This window comes from Leptodactylus fuscus, chromosome 2 (assembly GCF_031893055.1).
Source record: "Leptodactylus fuscus isolate aLepFus1 chromosome 2, aLepFus1.hap2, whole genome shotgun sequence".
NCBI classification, from domain to species: domain Eukaryota; kingdom Metazoa; phylum Chordata; class Amphibia; order Anura; family Leptodactylidae; genus Leptodactylus; species Leptodactylus fuscus.
In genome coordinates this window covers 150,856,876-150,876,550 of record NC_134266.1, presented here as the reverse complement: position 1 = coordinate 150,876,550, position 19,675 = coordinate 150,856,876, and the positions used below count along the sequence as shown (strand labels likewise).

General features: G+C 41.7%; 1 protein-coding gene across 1 annotated transcript in view; it reads left to right on the top strand.

Annotated features, from left to right (window-relative positions):
- RFFL (ring finger and FYVE like domain containing E3 ubiquitin protein ligase) overlaps positions 1-19,225 on the top strand; it is a 43,380-nt gene extending 24,155 nt beyond the window's left edge. The window contains exons 3-7 of the mRNA XM_075264926.1: positions 568-903; positions 4,320-4,397; positions 4,741-4,951; positions 13,726-13,743; positions 18,530-19,225. Coding sequence (XP_075121027.1) covers positions 568-903; positions 4,320-4,397; positions 4,741-4,951; positions 13,726-13,743; positions 18,530-18,708 — 822 coding nt within the window. The 3' untranslated portion in view covers positions 18,709-19,225. The remainder of the gene's footprint in view (positions 1-567; positions 904-4,319; positions 4,398-4,740; positions 4,952-13,725; positions 13,744-18,529) is intronic.
- Positions 19,226-19,675: the final 450 nt, after the last annotated feature.

The window sequence follows — 19,675 nt, the reverse complement described above, 5'->3', positions numbered from 1 at the left end:
ATTTGTCCATCATGGTAATGCTTATTTTGCTTTCAACTAAAGACTTATTTCTTCCTAACAGATTCTTTCTGATAGGAATACACCTCCCATGCTTATAATATATTGTGGCCTAGAAAAATAAAACCTTTGTCCCTAGAAAATGAAATCTTTCTGAAAACAATTCTGTGCTGTATCCAAAAGTATATGGCTTTCTCTACAGAAACACTTCTTTGTTTGCTTTGTGATCTGCTGACCAAGTTGTCACATCAACCATGTATTGTTTAACTGTCACAGTCAAAGTGGTGTCACTTCAACAATCAGGTTACTGTTTGTTCATCCTCAACCTTGTTAAATAGAGCATGGTTCTTTCATATGCTTTGTTGTAAACAATATCCTAGCAATGCGGCTGCATACAATGAAAGTAACAGAACGTATCGCTGTACTAGTGCCTGTCTTGCAATTGATTTCATCAGCTTTTATATAGGCTTACTTATAGTTTTATTATGTTTAATATATTAACCTCATGAACGCTTTTTTTTATTTTTTTTTATTTATTTATTTATTTTTGTTTGTTTGTTTGTTTTTTAGAGCCCCTGCATGGACTGTAGAAATGAGTTCTGCATAGGATGTCTAACACAATTAAGTGATGGTCTATCTCTTTGTCAACTATGCCGGAGGATACGAGCCACTTCTTTCATTCGTGAGGAGTTACTCAAACTCAAAATAAAAGATCTTCGGGACTATTTATCAATGAGAGATATACCCACAGACTTGTGCCGAGAGAAAGAAGACCTGGTCCAACTAGTATTATCTCTGAGGCCTGTTTCCTATCCAGATGTGACAAACGTTCCATCATTTTCATCTAATCAGAACAGCCAAATGACAGGTTCAAGTCAAGTACATACAGAACAAAACATTCCAACAGTAAGTGATCAGATGAACCCCCTGTGTCTACTTTTTTGAAGTTCCCTAAAGCTTTCCAGTATCCAGGAAGGCAAGAATACTCCAGTATCCAGCTCTGTTCTTTCAGTCATAACTGAACTGTGACAGGGCCCTCATTCTGTATGGAAACCATACTGCATATATGTACAAAGCCATAAAAGGGTTTTCAGATCTAAAATATTAATGACTTTACCTGCAGTGTTACTTATATACTTTTCACTACTTGGTAAGTAGTGAAGAGGCCACAGTGCTCATCTGAACAGTGCAGCCTCATAAAACAGTTCATCATGGGGGTGCCGGGTGTCCGAATTCCACCACTCTGATGCTGATGCGCTATCCTAAGGAAAACCTCTTTAGGTCGGGGCCTCACTTGGCATAAACTGAACAATTGTGATGTTTTACAGTCAGCATAGTGGATGGTATTCTAGCAAATCCCATGCCCACTTTGCAGTAAAAACTGCTGTGCAGCCACGTAGTGATTTCCAAAACAGTCAGCGCCTTTTAGCTGCAGGATGCCACGTGGGGTGCTGCCAGTTTTCCCTTACACTGAATCTGTCAGTGATTTGGGACACAAAACCACATACAGGCCCTTATGGACCGGGTGTTTTAGTCTCCGAAATCACCCTGTAATAGAGCCATCTGTGCTCACAATAAAAATAAAAAAGCTTTATAGTCACTCTCCTCGCGCCAGCACAGTTCTTTACTGAAGTCAGAGGACTACACCTTCTCTTCAGTGCGCATGTCCCGTACACCTGGCACTTGCCCAGTGATGCCTCAGCTTCATTGAAGAGCTGCGTAGGGGCCTGGAGCACCAGAGGGGATTCTTCAGACTCTTCTCTATGTGAATATAAAGGTTTATTTATTTTTTTTTAAATTGGGGGCATGGATGGTTTTAAAACAGGACACTTAACCCCTGGTCTATAAGGACCGATCGGTGGTTTTGTGTCCCAAATCTAACTGACAGGTTCCCTTTGACTGTACACTACATAAAGATGATTTGCAGAATACCAAATTCAAGCACTTTTAATGTGAAGTGCTTATCTGTATGATTGTCCTTTTAATTTCCTGCAAAGGTGCATGAAGCTAAAAATCTAAAATTCCTTTTCCTTGTATAATCTGGAATTCCTAAAAATCGGTTATCATCAGATTGGTGGTGGTCCTATTGACACCCCAATAGTGAAACCACATAGAATAGAACAGGAAGCAGGCAGTTCTGTGTATTGACTGAAGTCTGGCCACCACATAGAGACACTCCTTGGTTTTAGTGACCATTTGGAGAGAGGGTTTAGCCTGTAAAGCTCATGCAAATAGCATGCTTCCAAACTGAAATAATAGAAGCACTTGTTTAGTTCTTATCCGGGGTCATCGGTTTGTGATGTGTTGGGGTCACAGCACAAATCACCTGTTACAATTACCTTCGGTTGTTGGAAGCTGCTAGTGGATATTTGATGCTTACAGCTCTGCTCCTATTCAAGTAATAGGTACTGCGCAGAAGCCCCATCCACTGCATAATAGTGATTTTGGTGAACTGCAGCACCACTTTTACTTGAATAGGAGCAGTTCTGCATATACTGCTTGTCCAGAGGCTGCTGCAACAAATGATCGTTGCGGGTCTGACTGATTACATACTGATGACCTGTACTGTGGATTATCAGTTGGATTTATTGAACAATTCACATATATTTGTGTAAGGCATAGATCATGTAATGTTCCAGAGGATATAAGCCTAGCCACCATCCACGATCTGGGAGATACTTCAGTGAGACAGTAACCATATTAATGTGCAACGTTTCGGTCAAGTTGACACTTGTCAGGCAAAATCTGTGGAGTAATAGAATGTTATGTATTAATGTTTGTATTTTCGTATTGTTATATTAATTAGACATCTTGAATAAGAGTAGACTTCGGAATATCATCAAATTAGAACCATGTGATGGTTCTAATTTACATACTAATGTTCGCTTAATAAAGGTGATAATTGCACTGAAACATTGCATGCGATTCTGGTTACTGTCTTTTTGAATTCTCACATGCTGGACGGTGGCTATGCTTACATCCTGGAACAGGAATAATATATTCCTTAATATATGTAAATTGTCCAAAAAATCTGATAATTTGCATTACTAAAGAGCGCATACTGTGGTTTCTTCTCTTGGGTGCATTGGGTTGGAGAACCCTACTACACTAGAACCAGAAATCTCTAGAGCACTGTACCATCGATATTTTACTTCCTATAATATGCTGAGACTTCCTTATTAGCACACTGAAGATCACATCTGTCATGTAAATGTAGATAAGACACAGAATGCACCAGTCACAATAACCCCTTCAAAGATCAGTGTGTGCCTAAAAAAAACTCTGCCGTTGAAGTAGCACCAGCTGTCCATTTATTAATACATATCTATGAGGCATATCAGAGGAACATGTATCACAGAAGGGATTGGTTCCCTGTAGTAAGGAAATAGAATAAAACGTAACTTTTATTAAACTTAACATGAAACCACAATGAGCCCAAGTAATAAGAATAATATCAATCTTGGAGGCTACCTAGTTGCCCAAGAAGTATAATTGTGCCCTGAAATACAAATCCCAGATGTGGTATGTATCATATCCAGGCGGGTGATATAACTATTATATAGTCATGGTCCACCAGAGCCAAAAGTAAGAGTATGTCTCCTCAAATTAAATATGCATGAGACTTACCACTCATGGGATAATCTTCCCTACTTAGAGGAATGAATTGTTTGATAAAGGGTATGGCTGAAATCAGAAAAAAAGTGTGCTTTTTTTTCAGAAGTTGTCATTATATGTACATATATGTCACACTTTGACATGTACCTCCTAATATTTTCTTAAATTAATAGTACAGTTGAATATCAGAAGCTTTGTAATATACCTTATTAAAAATGTCTCCTTCTCAACTTATTGGGCTTCTTTCCTCCTTATTTTCATTCATCCTGTTTAATGGTATGGAATCTTTCTCCATACTCGCCTCGGACATAGAAGTCTATATAAAGGGGAGACGAGAGGAGGTGGCTTTTAATTGATTTATTGCATCATTATGTATAAAGGTAGTTTTATCTTGAACGATAGTAGTGTCAGGAGTTATATCATTCATGGACTAGGAGTATAGCAGCTGCAGTTATTTGTGTCTTTCTAGCCCGCGCCTCCTTCCCTGTCCTCTCCGTAGACTTCTATGTGATAAGTAACTCAACCTGAGAAATGCAAAAGGAAACTGATTTCTTTGATAAGATTTATTACAAAGTTTGTTAACCTGTTCTATTCATGTATGCAGATTTTTATAATTGGAGGTATGCTTCAACATTTATTGCAGCCTTTTGTCTGTAAATCAGTAGAATAACTGCACATGATAATGTTTTCTCTTTTTGCTAATGTAGACAAACCAAGACACATCCTCAATACCAGAAGATGAGCCACAAGTAGTGACAGATGAACATCCTGAAGAAGAGGATGAGGTAGCGTGTTTTAACCTTTGTAACAAACTTGTTTTTAGAAACCACAGTTTCAGGGTTATATTAAGAGCAAGTGGGTGCACTGGAAATTTTTTTTTTTTTTTTTTTTTTTTTTTTTTATAAATTACATTGACTCTTCTTGGTAAGGCTACATTTCATATGAAAACTGAAAACATATGCTATTTTGCAACTGTGGTATGTTTTCATGGATTGACTTCATTATATAGACTGATCCATGAAGATAGACAAAACATGCCCTATGGTCCAACTAACTCAAGAAAATGTCCATGTGAAGCAGTTTTTGACGTTCATGTGAATATAGTCTAATTCATTCTCCTATTCTCAGTCCACAGACTCAGAAGAGGTACTTGTGCCTGGAAAAAGAGCCTCACTCTCAGACATCAACAGCGTGGAGGACATTGAATTCTTGTCTGTGCGTCAGTTAAAGGAGATTTTGGCCAGAAACTTTGTGGATTACAAGGGCTGCTGTGAAAAGTGGGAACTAATGGAACGTGTAACCAGATTATACCACAGCCAGAAGGATCTTCAACAAAAAGGTAATAATAATAATAATAATACATTTTATTTATATAGCGCCAACATATTCCGCAGCACTGTACAATTTATAGGGTTCAGATACAGACATACATAACAAAGAACGTCATTTCACACAATGGGACTGAGGGCCCTGCTCAAAAGAGCTTACAATCTGAGGTAGAGGGGGTGACACAAGAGGTAGCAGGGGCGGCATTGCTTATACAGTGTTCGGACAATTTTGTAATAGAGGTTACAGTCATTACACAAACAAAACTTTGTGAGCAGTCACTAGTCGTGTCCTTTAACATGTGGATAGAGCTTGGACAACTATGTTAGGCTGAAAAGGCATCAAGAACGGAAGGGTTAGCATTAGGAATTGTGATAGGCCTGTCTGAAAAGATGTGTCTTTAGTTTGCATTTGAAACTGTAGAAGTTGGGAGTTAATCTAATTGTCCGGGGTAGAGCATTCCAGCGAAGTGGTGCAGCTCGGGAGAAGTCTTGTATACGAGCGTGGGAGGTTCTGATAATAGAGGATGTAAGTGTTAGGTCATTGAGTGAGCGGAGAGCACGGGTTGGGCGGTGGACAGAGATGAGGGAAGAAATGTAGGGAGGTGCGGCATTATGGAGAGCCTTGTGGATGAGAGTAATAACTTTACATTTTATTCTATAATGAATAGGCAGCCAATGCAGTGACTGGCACAGACCAGAGGCATCACTGTAGCGTCTAGCCTGATAGATGAGCCTGGCCGCTGCATTCAGAATAGATTGTAGAGGGGAGAGTTTAGTGAGGGGAAGACCGATTAGTAAGGAGTTACAGTAGTCAAGGCGAGAATGAATCAGAGAGACAATAAGTGTCTTTAGTGTATCTCTGGTAAGGAAAGGACGTATTCTGGAGATGTTTTTGAGGTGGAGGTGACATGAACGTGCGAGTGATTCAATATGAGGGGTGAAGGAAAGGTCTGCGTCAAATATGACCCCGAGGCAGCGGGCATGCTTCCTAGGAGTTATAGTAACAAAAAAGTCAATGGTACCGCACACTCTAAAATTATATGTGGTGCTAGCGAAAAAAGGTCCTTCGACCCAAATATACTAGTGAAAATAGATTTTGCTGCACACACTGTTTTGTGATCAAAGGAATATAGAGATTTATTTTACAATATAGTTAACGCCTTTTGACACAATGCAAAATATTGGCATAGAAAGACAGGCTAGATCAATTGGATATGACGTTTCGGTCCTTAGACCTTCCTCAGACGCGATCTAGGAGCAATAAACACAGGTATATATCAATGACATGTCAAATATAGCGTCATAGTACAAGCAGAGTACATAAACATAAATTTGCCAAGAAGTAACAACAGAGAACTATATAACAAAAGGCAAAGGAATTAAAATAAAAGAATAGAGAACAGAAGTAAGCCAGATAAATCTAAGAGACAAGATGTGATGAGGACAAAACACAGGAGGTAACTATGATGTCAAGAAATAGGATAGAGAACAAGCCAGCGTGTAAATAAGGGAGAGGATGAGCATGGAAAATAGCCAGAGGTATGGAGAGCTGAATATATGGAACACTGAAAGGTGGAGGTGTAAAGGGGATGAAGTCTTACCTAGTGTGGTAGCAGGATCAGTATAAGTGTCAAGGCATGAACAGTACTGTGGAAAAGTGGGGTTTAAATAGTGTGAGCCCGCCCAGAGCCAAAGGTCAGAACCCGGAAGTGATGTATTAAAGATGGCGATGTGTTCCACAGTGGAACGCAAGGAAGAAAAGGAGGAGAGAAGGGTATGTATGAATAATGGAGGATAAGAGAGCCAAGAATATATGAAAATCAGGGGGTAAAGGGCAGGTTGAAATGGAAAATTAAGGGTATAAACCAGAATAGGCTGACATAGAGGCTATGGTATGTGATAACCTAGAGGGATGCCGACAGGAACTGACATCAGCGGAAGTGAGGTATGTGTTCCACTGATGTGTTCCACCAGGGCCAAGGTAAGAAACCAGAAGTGATGTAATAAAGATGGCGATGTGTTCCACAGTGGAATGCAAGGAAGTAAAGGAAAGAGGGGAGAAAAAAAAACAAAAAAAAAAACCACACACAGGCTGATTGTATAGAAGGAAATGAAAGTGAAATAAATAAAATATAGAAAGAGAATTATAGAGAAAAGACCTTAACAAACATACAAACAAATTACATGGTGGGGATAAATGGCATAGGGCAAATAGTCTAAAAAAAATTAATTTTTAAACAATAAAAATACCAATACAAGAAAAAACAAGGGGGAAGCTATCTTATGCTACCGTATCTGTACTATACCCATTGCCGGCGAAGGGTTGTCATTTCTGTCATTTCTTGTATTGGTATTTTTATTGTTTAAAAATTATTTTTTTTTAGACTATTTGCCCTATGCCATTTATCCCCACCATGTAATTTGTTTGTATGTTTGTTAAGGTCTTTTCTCTATATTCTCTTTCTATATTTTATTTATTTCACTTTCATTTCCTTCTAGTGTGTGTGCGTGCGTCCGTCCCTCCCTCCCTCCCTCCCTCCCTCCCTCTTTCCCTCCCTCCCTCCCTCCCTCCCTCCCTCTTTCCCTCCCTCCCTCCCTCCCTCTTTCCCTCCCTCCCTCTTTCCCTCCCTCCCTCCCTCCCTCCCTCTTTCCCTCCCTCCCTCCCTCTTTCCCTCCCTCCCTCCCTCTTTCCCTCCCTCCCTCCCTCTTTCCCTCCCTCCCTCCCTCTTTCCCTCCCTCCCTCCCTCTTTCCCTCCCTCCCTTGCATTCCACTGTGGAACACATCGCCATCTTTATTACATCACTTCTGGTTTCTTACCTTGGCCCTGGTGGAACACATCAGTGGAACACATACCTCACTTCCGCTGATGTCCGTTCCTGTCGGCATCCCTCTAGGTTATCACATACCATAGCCTCTATGTCAGCCTATTCTGGTTTATACCCTTAATTTTCCATTTCAACCTGCCCTTTACCTCCTGATTTTCATATATTCTTGGCTCTCTTATCCTCCATTATTCATACATACCCTTCTCTCCTCCTTTTCTTCCTTGCGTTCCACTGTGGAACACATCGCCATCTTTAATACATCACTTCCGGGTTCTGACCTTTGGCTCTGGGCGGGCTCACACTATTTAAACCCCACTTTTCCACAGTACTGTTCATGCCTTGACACTTATACTGATCCTGCTACCACACTAGGTAAGACTTCATCCCCTTTACACCTCCACCTTTCAGTGTTCCATATATTCAGCTCTCCATACCTCTGGCTATTTTCCATGCTCATCCTCTCCCTTATTTACACGCTGGCTTGTTCTCTATCCTATTTCTTGACATCATAGTTACCTCCTGTGTTTTGTCCTCATCACATCTTGTCTCTTAGATTTATCTGGCTTACTTCTGTTCTCTATTCTTTTATTTTAATTCCTTTGCCTTTTGTTATATAGTTCTCTGTTGTTACTTCTTGGCAAATTTATGTTTATGTACTCTGCTTGTACTATGACACTATATTTGACATGTCATTGATATATACCTGTGTTTATTGCTCCTAGATCGCGTCTGAGGAAGGTCTAAGGACCGAAACGTCATATCCAATTGATCTAGCCTGTCTTTCTATGCCAATATTTTGCATTGTGTCAAAAGGCGTTAACTATATTGTAAAATAAATCTCTATATTCCTTTGATCACAAAACAGTGTGTGCAGCAAAATCTATTTTCACTAGGAGTTATAGTAAGGCCTGAGACTGCAATGGATATATCAGGGACAGATCTGTTAGATGGTGGAAACAGTAGTAGTTCAGTCTTAGAGAGATTTAGTTTCAGATAGAGTGAGGACATGATATTAGAGACAGCAGAGAGACAGTCACTGGTGTTCTGTATTAGTGCAGGGGTGATGTCACGGGAAGATGTGTATAATTGGGTGTCATCAGCATAAAGATGGTACCTGAAGCCAAATCTGGCGATGGTTTGTCCAATGGGGGCTCTGTAGAGAGAAAAGAGCAGGGGGCCGAGGACCGAGCCCTGAGGAACCCCAACAGCAAGGGAAAGAGGGGAGGAAACAGAGCCCGCGAATGATACACTGAAAGTGCGGTCTGAGAGATAAGAGGAGAACCAGGAGAGCGCAGTGTCCATGAGGCCGACTGAGCGGAGCATAGTGAGGAGAAGTTGATGGTCAACAGTGTCAAAAGCTGCAGAGAGGTCCAGAAGAATAAGAAGAGAGAAGTCACCATTGGATTTAGCCTTTAGTAGATCATTAGAGACTTTTGTGAGAGCTGTTTCAGTAGAGTGCATAGCGCGGAAACCAGATTGTAAGGGGTCTAGCAGAGAGATAACGGATTAACCGAGAATAAACCAGGCGTTCCAAAAGTTTAGAGATGAAGGGGAGGTTAGAGACGGGTCGATAGTTAGCAGCACAGGATGGGTCCAGGGAGGGTTTTTTCAGTAGAGGGGTTATAACAGCATGCTTGAAGGAGGATGGGAAGATTCCAGAAGAGAGAGAGAGAGGTTAAATATTTTAGTAAGGTAAGTAGTGACAGCAGGGGACAGAGATTGGAGAAGGTGTGAGGGGAAGGGGTCACTACTGCAGGTTGTGGGGCGAGATGAAGAAAGTAGCTGGGAGACTTCCTCTTCTGTAATAGGTTCAAAAGATGAGAATGGACAGTCTGAGGTGCGGCTGGTGAGGGGATCAGTACTATCGTAGGTGTGGGAGTCAATGCCACCTGGGGCTTGGGCAGTAATTTCCTGACGGATCTTATCAATTTTATCATGGAAATACATGGCCAGGTCATCAGCACTAAGGTCTGTGAATGGCGTCTGTACCTTGGGTGTGAGTAAGGAGTGAAAGGTTTCAAAAAGCCTTTTAGGGTTGCTGGGGAGAGAAGAGATGAGGGCGGTGAAATAGTCTTGTTTGGCGAGGTAAAGGGCAGAGCTATGTGTTTTAAGCATAAACTTGAAGTGGAGGAAATCTGCAGGTGAGCGTGATTTTCTCCAGAGACGTTCGGCACACCTAGAGCATCGCTGGAGAAATCGTGTCTGTGGCGTGTGCCAGGGTTGCTGCCTCCTATGTGGGACTTTACGAGTGGAGGGGGGAGCAACCTCATCCAATGCATTTTTGAGGGTTTCATTATAGTGACTGGTGGCCAGATTGGGACAGGAGATTGAAGAGATGGGGGACAGGGAGGACTGTAGAGTATCTGAGAGGTGCTGGGTGTCAATAGCACGCAAGTTCCTATATGTGTGATGGGTAGGGGCGTCTTGTGAAGGGGAGAGAGCACTGATGGTGAGAGATAGAAGATTGTGGTCAGAGAGCGGCAGAGAAGAGTTAGTAAATTTAGAGACTGTGAGGAGTCGATGGAAGACTAGATCAATCGTGTTACCATCTATATGGCGGAAGAAGAACATTGTGAGAGACCAAGAGAAGTGGTTAATGAGAGAAACTGTGAGGCAGCCGGGGAGTGAGGGGGGGCAATAGGGATGTTAAAGTCACCCATAATAAGGGTAGGAATTTCACTGGATAAGAAGTGGGGAAGCCAAGAAGCAAAGTGGTCCAAAAATTGGTAGGGTGAGCCAGGTGGACGGTAGATCACGGCTACACGTAAGGAGAGTGGGCGGAAAAGTCTGATAGCATGGACTTCAAATGAGGAGAATGTAAGTGAGGGGACCGGGGGAATGGACTGAAAAATGCACTGCGGTGACAGAAGTAATCCTACCCCACCACCCTGCTTATTATCAGGCCTAGAGGTGTGTGCGAATTGTAGGCCACCATGACACAGAGCAGCAGGGGAGGCCGTATCTGACTGCTGGATCCAAGTCTCAGTAAGGGCTAGCAGGCCAACTGGCTTAAGCAAAATCCCTATCCCATTCCATCCCATACTCCAAAGATATACTGATAGGGAAAATGTACATTGTGAACCCTAATGTGGGGCTCACAATCTACATAAAAAAAAAATAAAAAAAAATCCCTATCCCAAAGTCCCTAGAACAATCCCTATTGAAGTGACTAGAAGCACAGTCAAATAGTCGGGGTTCACATAAATTAAGTCTTTTCTCTGCATCCTGATCAATTCCTCTTGCTGATATATTAGCTGTTTACCTGATATGTTCATTAGCTGTTTGGTGCAACAGTACCGCCCTCATTGCACCAAAGAACTTTTCCAGCGCCCAGTTCCTCCATCTGGAAGAAATGAGCCATGTTTATTTAATCTTGTTCAACTGCTGTAATAGGAGCAGTTCTAAATCTTTGTGTAGCCTCTCTGTATTCCTATTGAGAGCGCAGCAAGGAATTATCTATAAGGAATAGAGATGAGCGAACAGTGTTCTATCGAACACATGTTCGATCGGATATCAGGGTGTTCGCCATGTTCGAATCGAATCGAACACCACGTGGTAAAGTGCGCCAAAATTCGATTCCCCTCCCACCTTCCCTGGCGCCTTTTTTGCACCAATAACAGCGCAGGGGAGGTGGGACAGGAACTACGACACCGGGGGCATTGAAAAAAATTGGAAAAAGTCATTGGCTGCCGAAATCAGGTGACCTCCATTTTAGACGAATAGTGGATTTCAAATCCGGGTCATATGAGAATGTGAACTTTGTGACTATGAGACAGGGATAGCTGTACAGGCAGGGATAGCTAGGGATAACCTTTATTTAGGGGGGAATGTTATTAAAAATAACTTTTTGGGGCTCTATCGGGTGTGTAATTGTGATTTTTGTGAGATAAACTTTTTCCCATAGGGATGCATTGGCCAGCGCTGATTGGCCGAATTCCGTACTCTGGCCAATCAGTGCTGGCCAATGCATTCTATTAGCTTGATGAAGCAGAGTGTGCACAAGGGTTCAAGCGCACCCTCGGCTCTGATGTAGCAGAGCCGAGGCTGCACAAGGGTTCAAGCGCACCCTCGGCTCTCCTACATCAGAGCCGAGGGTGCGCTTGAACCCTTGTGCAGCCTCGGCTCTGCTACATCAGAGCCGAGGGTGCGCTTGAACCCTTGTGCACACTCTGCTTCATCAAGCTAATAGAATGCATTGGCCAGCGCTGATTGGCCAATGTATTCTATTAGCCTGATGAAGTAGAGCTGAATGTGTGTGCTAAGCACACACATTCAGCTCTACTTCATCGGGCTAATAGAATGCATTGGCCAGCGCTGATTGGCCAGAGTACGGAACTCGACCAATCAGCGCTGGCTCTGCTGGAGGAGGCGGAGTCTAAGATCGCTCCACACCAGTCTCCATTCAGGTCCGACCTTAGACTCCGCCTCCTCCGGCAGAGCCAGCGCTGATTGGCCGAAGGCTGGCCAATGCATTCCTATGCAAATGCAGAGACTTAGCAGCGCTGAGTCAGTTTTGCTCAACTACACATCTGATGCACACTCGGCACTGCTACATCAGATGTAGCAATCTGATGTAGCAGAGCCGAGGGTGCACTAGAACCCCTGTGCAAACTCGGTTCACGCTAATAGAATGCATTGGCCAGCGCTGATTGGCCAATGCATTCTATTAGCCCGATGAAGTAGAGCTGAATGTGTGTGCTAAGCACACACATTCAGCACTGCTTCATCACGCCAATACAATGCATTAGCCAGTGCTGATTGGCCAGAGTACGGAATTCGGCCAATCAGCGCTGGCTCTGCTGGAGGAGGCGGAGTCTAAGATCGCTCCACACCAGTCTCCATTCAGGTCCGACCTTAGACTCCGCCTCCTCCAGCAGAGCCAGCGCTGATTGGCCGAATTCCGTACTCTGGCCAATCAGCACTGGCTAATGCATTGTATTGGCGTGATGAAGCAGTGCTGAATGTGTGTGCTTAGCACACACATTCAGCTCTACTTCATCGGGCTAATAGAATGCATTGGCCAATCAGCGCTGGCCAATGCATTCTATTAGCGTGAACTGAGTTTGCACAGGGGTTCTAGTGCACCCTCGGCTCTGCTACATCAGATTGCTACATCTGATGTAGCAGTGCCGAGTGTGCATCAGATGTGTAGTTGAGCAAAACTGACTCAGCACTGCTAAGTCTGCATTCGCATAGGAATGCATTGGCCAGCCTTCGGCCAATCAGCGCTGGCTCTGCCGGAGGAGGCGGAGTCTAAGGTCGGACCTGAATGGAGACTGGTGTGGAGCGATCTTAGACTCCGCCTCCTCCAGCAGAGCCAGCGCTGATTGGTCGAGTTCCGTACTCTGGCCAATCAGCACTGGCCAATGCATTTCTATGGGGAAAAGTTAGCTTGCGAAAATCGCAAACTGACAGGGATTTCCATGAAATAAAGTGACTTTTATGCCCCCAGACATGCTTCCCCTGCTGTCCCAGTGTCATTCCAGGGTGTTGGTATCATTTCCTGGGGTGTCATAGTGGACTTGGTGACCCTCCAGACACGAATTTGGGTTTCCCCCTTAACGAGTTTATGTTCCCCATAGACTATAATGGGGTTCGAAACCCATTCGAACACTCGAACAGTGAGCGGCTGTTCGAATCGAATTTCGAACCTCGAACATTTTAGTGTTCGCTCATCTCTAATAAGGAATCAATTTGTAACATTTAATTGCATGCTTTCTCTCATCTCTGTATATGATCTACTTTTCCATTATTTAATTGATTATATGACCCCATACAGTAATTCTGTATGGCATACCAGGAGTCTTAATGTTAACTAAGAGTTAAGAGTGTCTAAGAGCTGTAAGCTGTACAGTGGGTTTCCAAATTATGACTTGACTACTTTTCAACTTTGAAGAAATTGCTTTGGATTACGAATGCTGCAATTTGTGTAATGTATTTTTTTTTTCTCCCTTCTTAGTTACCATGGCAGAAGAAGGTAAGAACCCAATCATACCTAATCTGCAGTGTCACTGTCACCTTATGAACTGACTCCGTATCCCTTAAGGAGGATTAGTGAGGGCAATTTAATGTCATGCCTAGCTGTGTCATATAGCTGGTGCTGAGCCGTAAGGGCTCTTGTTGTCATACGCAAGTATGTATTTCAGGAAGATTAGGGGGGCAGAAAGATTCACTTAAGCTCACATGGAATTGTGCTTGAGCATGTGCATGTAAGACATACATTGGTTGTTAATAGCTGCAACATATGTATCGCCATCTATATAATCTGTGCTATGTATGTATTGCCTAATACTGCAGTATAAAGCAGGTAGATATGTGTATGCTGGCGAATGTCTGCTTTAGCGAAATATTTCATTAAACTTGGTCTCCGTCCATTGTCAACCATCAGCAAGGTATATTGGCATTTGAGTAACACCTTATACCTAATGGAAGTATAGTATCGTATAATGTCATGGTGACATATGTCATCCTGAATACCTATCTTAGGCTGTATTCACTTCATGGTTTTTTGCTTTTTTTTTTTTACCTCTGTTTTAAAGGCAACAAAAATAGTTGCGAACCAATGCATACTAACAGTGATCAGTTTACATAGACATCAATGTTAAAAAGAAAAAAAAGCCGATCAGTTTCTGCACGCGGTGTGTGTGTGGTGTGTTGTGTGGTTGTTTTTTTTTTTTGTTTGTTTTTTTTTCCAAAATAACGTTGCGGTTTGTGTCACAGATGGCTATCCGTTTTTATCCATTTATGTCTGTTTTGGCTTCTGTATTTTTTGTGTTCGTTAAATGAATGTAAGAAATTGTGTTCTGAATAGAGCCTTAGTTTTCCAGGGGTCCTTGGCTACTAGCATGGTTACTCAGAGCAAATTGGAAAGTCACTGAAAAAATATCCTTGTACCGTGTTAGCTATGAAAGAAATTTTTTGAGAGAAGCCCTCAGTAGTTGATACCTTTTTTTTTTAATGGCTAACTTAAAAAGTTTTTTGGATGACATATCGAGCTTTCGAGACTACTATAGAGGTCTCTTCATCAGGATGGTATAACACAATTTCTGAAGTTAGGTGTGTATATATATATATATATATATATATATATATATATATATATATACACAGAGAAAAATTAACAGGGCCACGAGAATACCAAGATCGGAGTTATTAAAATACAATACCAAACAGGAGAACAATCGGGTGCCCCTGGTTGTCACATATAACCCCCACCTGGAGAGGCTTAGAGGAATTACATGCAAATTACATCCACTACTGCAAAAAGACCACCATCTAAAATCCATATTTCCAGAACCCCCTCTCCTGTGCTATAGACAGCCACCAAACCTCAGGAATATGATTAGCAGCTCACTGTCACCTCCAACTAACAAAGAAACATTTCCATGTGGACATAAGAGGTGTAAAACCTGCCCCCACATACTGTCTACGGACAAAATAAAGATCCAGAACTCTGATCGACACTACAAGATCCCAGGTAACTTCACCTGCAGCACACCTAATGTAGTGTATTTAATATTGTGTACTAAGTGTCCTGAGGGCCTGTATGTAGGTGAGACAGGACAGTCACTTAGGATGAGGATGAACTCACACAGACATACGATTAGAGAACAGAGACTGGACCTCCCTGTGCCAAAACACTTCTGCAATGAAAATCATAATATGACCCAGGATATGAAGATCCTGGTACTAAGAGGGAATTTTAGGCACAGAAAAGATCGCCGCATATGGGAGTTTAAACTTATGACGACCTTTAACACTCTCCAACGGGGGTTAAATCGGGCACAGGGTTTTATGGCCTTTTACAACCACTAGACGCGTCACTAATCAAAGAAGCTATAAACCCAGAGAACTTTCCTGTGAACTGATATGTTTTTTTAAACTGTTTATTTACATGTTCTGTTTTCCATCGATTTTGCATCTAACACTCCATTTCTTTGTGTGTATGTGTGTATATATATATATATATATATATATATATATATATATATATATATATATATATATATATATATATGCCTAACTTCAGAAATTGTTATACCATCCTGTATCAACAGGTATTTACAGTACACTTCCATGAGGAGAGTTGAGGGGCGGGGTCTTGCCTCCATCCATCGTTTAGAAATAGTTTTCCTGGCCATGAAAATTTTTACTAAGGAAAATCCTGATTTTGTAGGGCCAGATTTCCTCTGCCAGAATTCTAAATGGGGTCATGTGGGATTGGTCAATCAGCCAGTGTGTTCAGTGGATTGGAAAAATACTCTTGATGAGCTTCAAGAGGTAGTCACCGCAAATGGTCTTCCAACAGTCTTGAAGGAGTTCCCAGAGATGCTTAGCACTTGTTGGCCCTTTTGCCTTGACTCTGCGGTCCAGCTCACCCCAAACCATCTCGATTGGGTTCAGGTCTGGTGACTGTGGAGGCCAGGTCATCTGGCGTAGCACCCCATCACTCTCCTTCTTGGTCAAATAGCCCTTACACAGCTTGGAGGTGTTTGGGGTCATTGTCCTGCTGAAAAATAAATGATGGTCCAACTAAACGCAAACCGGATGGAATAGCATGCCGCTGCAAGATGCTGTGGTAGCCATGCTGGTTCAGTATGCCTTCAATTTTGAAATAAATCCCCAACAGTGTCACCAGTAAAGCACCCCCACACAATCACACCTCTTCCTCCATGCTTCACGGTGAGAACCAGGCATGTAGAGCCCATCCGTTCACCTTTTCTGCGTCGCACAAAGACACAGTGGTTGGAACCAAAGATCTCAAATTTGGACTCTTCAGACCAAAGCACAGATTTCCACTGGTCTAATGTCCATTCCTTGTGTTCTTTAGCCCAAACAAGTCTCTTCTGTTTGTTGCCTGTCCTTAGCAGTGGTTTTCTAGCAGCTATTTTACCATGAAGGTTTGCTGCACAAAGTCTCCTCTTAACAGTTGTTGTAGAGATGTGTCTGCTGCTAGAACTCTGTGGCATTGACCTGGTCTCTAATCTGAGCTGCTGTTAACCTGCGATTTCTGAGGCTGGTGACTCGGATGAACTTATCCTCCGCAGCAGAGGTGACTCTTGGTCTTCCTTTCCTGGGGCGGTCATCATGTGTCTCTTGGTAGCGCTTGATGGGTTTTTTTCAAACGGCACTTGGGGACACTTTCAAAGTTTTCCCAATTTTTCGGACTGACTGACCTTCATTTCTTAAAGTAATGACGGTCACTAATCTTTCTTAGCTGCTTTTTTTTCTTGCCGTAATACAAATTCTAATAGTCTATTCAGTAGGACTATCAGCTGTGTATCCACCTGACTTCTGCGCAACACAACTGATGGTCCTAAGGCCAGAAATCCCACTTATTAAACCTGACAGGGCATACCTGTAAAGTGAAAACCATTTCCGGTGACTACCTCTTGGAGCTCATCAAGAGAATGCCAAGAGTGTGCAAAGCATGAATCAAAGCAAAAGGTGGCTACTTTGAAGAACTGAGAATATAAGACATATTTTCAGTTGTTTCACAATTTTTTAAGTATATAGTTCCACATGTTAATTCATAGTTTTGATGCCTTCAGTGTGAATCTATAATTTTCATAGTCATGAAAATACAGAAAACTCTTTGAATGAGAAGGTGTCCAAACTTTTGGTCTGTATTGTATATTTCTAAGATTTTTTTTGTTGCTTTTTCACGTCTATATTTATATAAAAAAAAAAAAAGAAAAAAAAAAAAAAAATCATTTACCCATATCCTTGGGGTGGTCATGTTACTGCCCCAGGCACATTTTCTAATTATCCAGTGATGTTTCATGTCCTTGTCTTCAGAAATGGAGTGTCACCAATACCACCCCCCACCCCATCATACTTGCCTGTCTTCATGTGATCTTCTGAGCATGAATCGTCACTCCCTTGAGTTCTGCTGGTGCCTGCGCAATGGAGCTGTTTGCTGGCATCTCAAGTCTTCCTTCACTTCTGTCAGTGCCTGCAGACATGAAGAGGAGAATAAGCCAGCATCCCATGCCTGTACAATAGAGCTGGCACTCCTGCTCTATTGTGCAGGTGTCTGTAGACGAGAAAAGGATAAGAACAGAAGGATCTCCCATGCTCAGGAAGGAAGGCAGGAAGATGGGCAAGTATGATGGGTTGGGGAGTAGGGTCAGTTAGCAGATAGAACAACTATGAATCCCACTAATTGTATGTGAAGGATGTTAAGTTATAGACCACAATAATCAATAATCAAAAAGTAACATTGGAAAAGCAAAAACAAACACATACCTAAAATCATGTGGATAAATATAAGATAAGATGAACCCAGATACAAAACACAGGGAGGGAATAGTGCTAATGTTGGCGCTGGGCTTTAGCACTATTTCCTCCCTGTGTGTTGTATCTGGCTCCACCTTAATCTTATCTTATCAACATGACTTTAGGTATGTGTTTGTTTTTGCTTCTCCAATGTTACATTGTTTTGGATAAACTTTATTGGTTATTGTACAGCTAATTCTGGCAGAGGAAAGGTAGACTGTCCCAATGATCATTGTATTGCATTGTATGTTGGTAATATGGTAATACTCCTATACAATATAAACCACTCTTAAAACTTGAGCAACCCTGTGATAAACAGTCTTCCTTGTTACTGTGACTTCACCTACCTTCTATGTGCCTCTTCCAAAATCTACACCCCATAATTCTTTTACATTTTTTAACCTACAATGGTCAGTGTGATTCTTCACGATGCAGCATGTGACTGTTTGCTTTAATATTGGCTCCATGTACTTGTTGTCTTACAGGCAAATTCGGACCGGCTGGTGAAGAAAACTTATGCAAGGTCTGCATGGATTCCCCCATTGACTGTGTACTTCTAGAATGTGGTCACATGGTGACCTGCACAAAGTGTGGCAAGCGTATGAGTGAATGCCCAATCTGTCGACAGTACGTAGTGAGGGCTGTACACGTCTTCCGATCCTGATTTAGAGGGACATTGTTGAGCTATAATGTAGCATAAATGATATCAATCAATACTGGATGAAACAAGAATTAATGGTGCACAGACTTATGTGGAATCTTCATTTTATTTTTTATTTTCTGGAAATTTTTGTGGCACTTGTACCTGAGAGTTTTATCCAAGTATGAGTGCAAACCAACCTTTATGGTACAATTTAAATATGCAACTCATTTTGACATGATCAAGTAGCTAGTGCCTTGACACTTTTGCCTAAGCCATTTTGTTGTTGGCTAAGCTTTCTTACAGTGTGTTTTTATTCCTAAAATGATTTGTGATAGACCATAAATGCTCTTGAATAGAAAGTGGTACATTTTTTTACGTCATGTTTTTGGATACCAAAGGGTAATATTTGGCTTAGTTGGACTTTCTTTTTAATTAGGTGAGTAATCGCTGATGAGAGTCTAATTCTCTTTTAATGACTTATTTTTACCTTATATTTGCAGTGTAAGATGTAATATGCCCTTCATTTTGAAGTGGTGTTTTTTTTTTTTTTTTTTGTTTTTTCTTTTTTAAGCCAAGAGTACCTTTTTTGTGCTCTTTAAGAACTGTATGGAAAACACTATTCAGCAGTAAGACCGTTCAGTGTATGAAGCTAATACCTGAAGAATAATTATCTTCCTGTCTCATGCTGCTTTATATATATATTGTTAAAGATGTTTTTTGCTAAGCACAAACCTAGAAAAAATACTTTTAAACAGATCTGATATTTTAATATTTTGTTAAAGCTGGTAATTATGTGACTAGGTTTATTCGAATGTACACTGATTTGCAAAACACAGTATGTGCCTTTTTTTTTTTTCCCCTCTAATGTAGCCCAATCCTGTTAACACCCTGTATAATATTGTACCAGCATGTGACTACTGCAGCCAGTCAGCACACTTAGCGGTAATATTTCATACTACTGTCTTACTGCTCGTTTATGGCAGTAAGT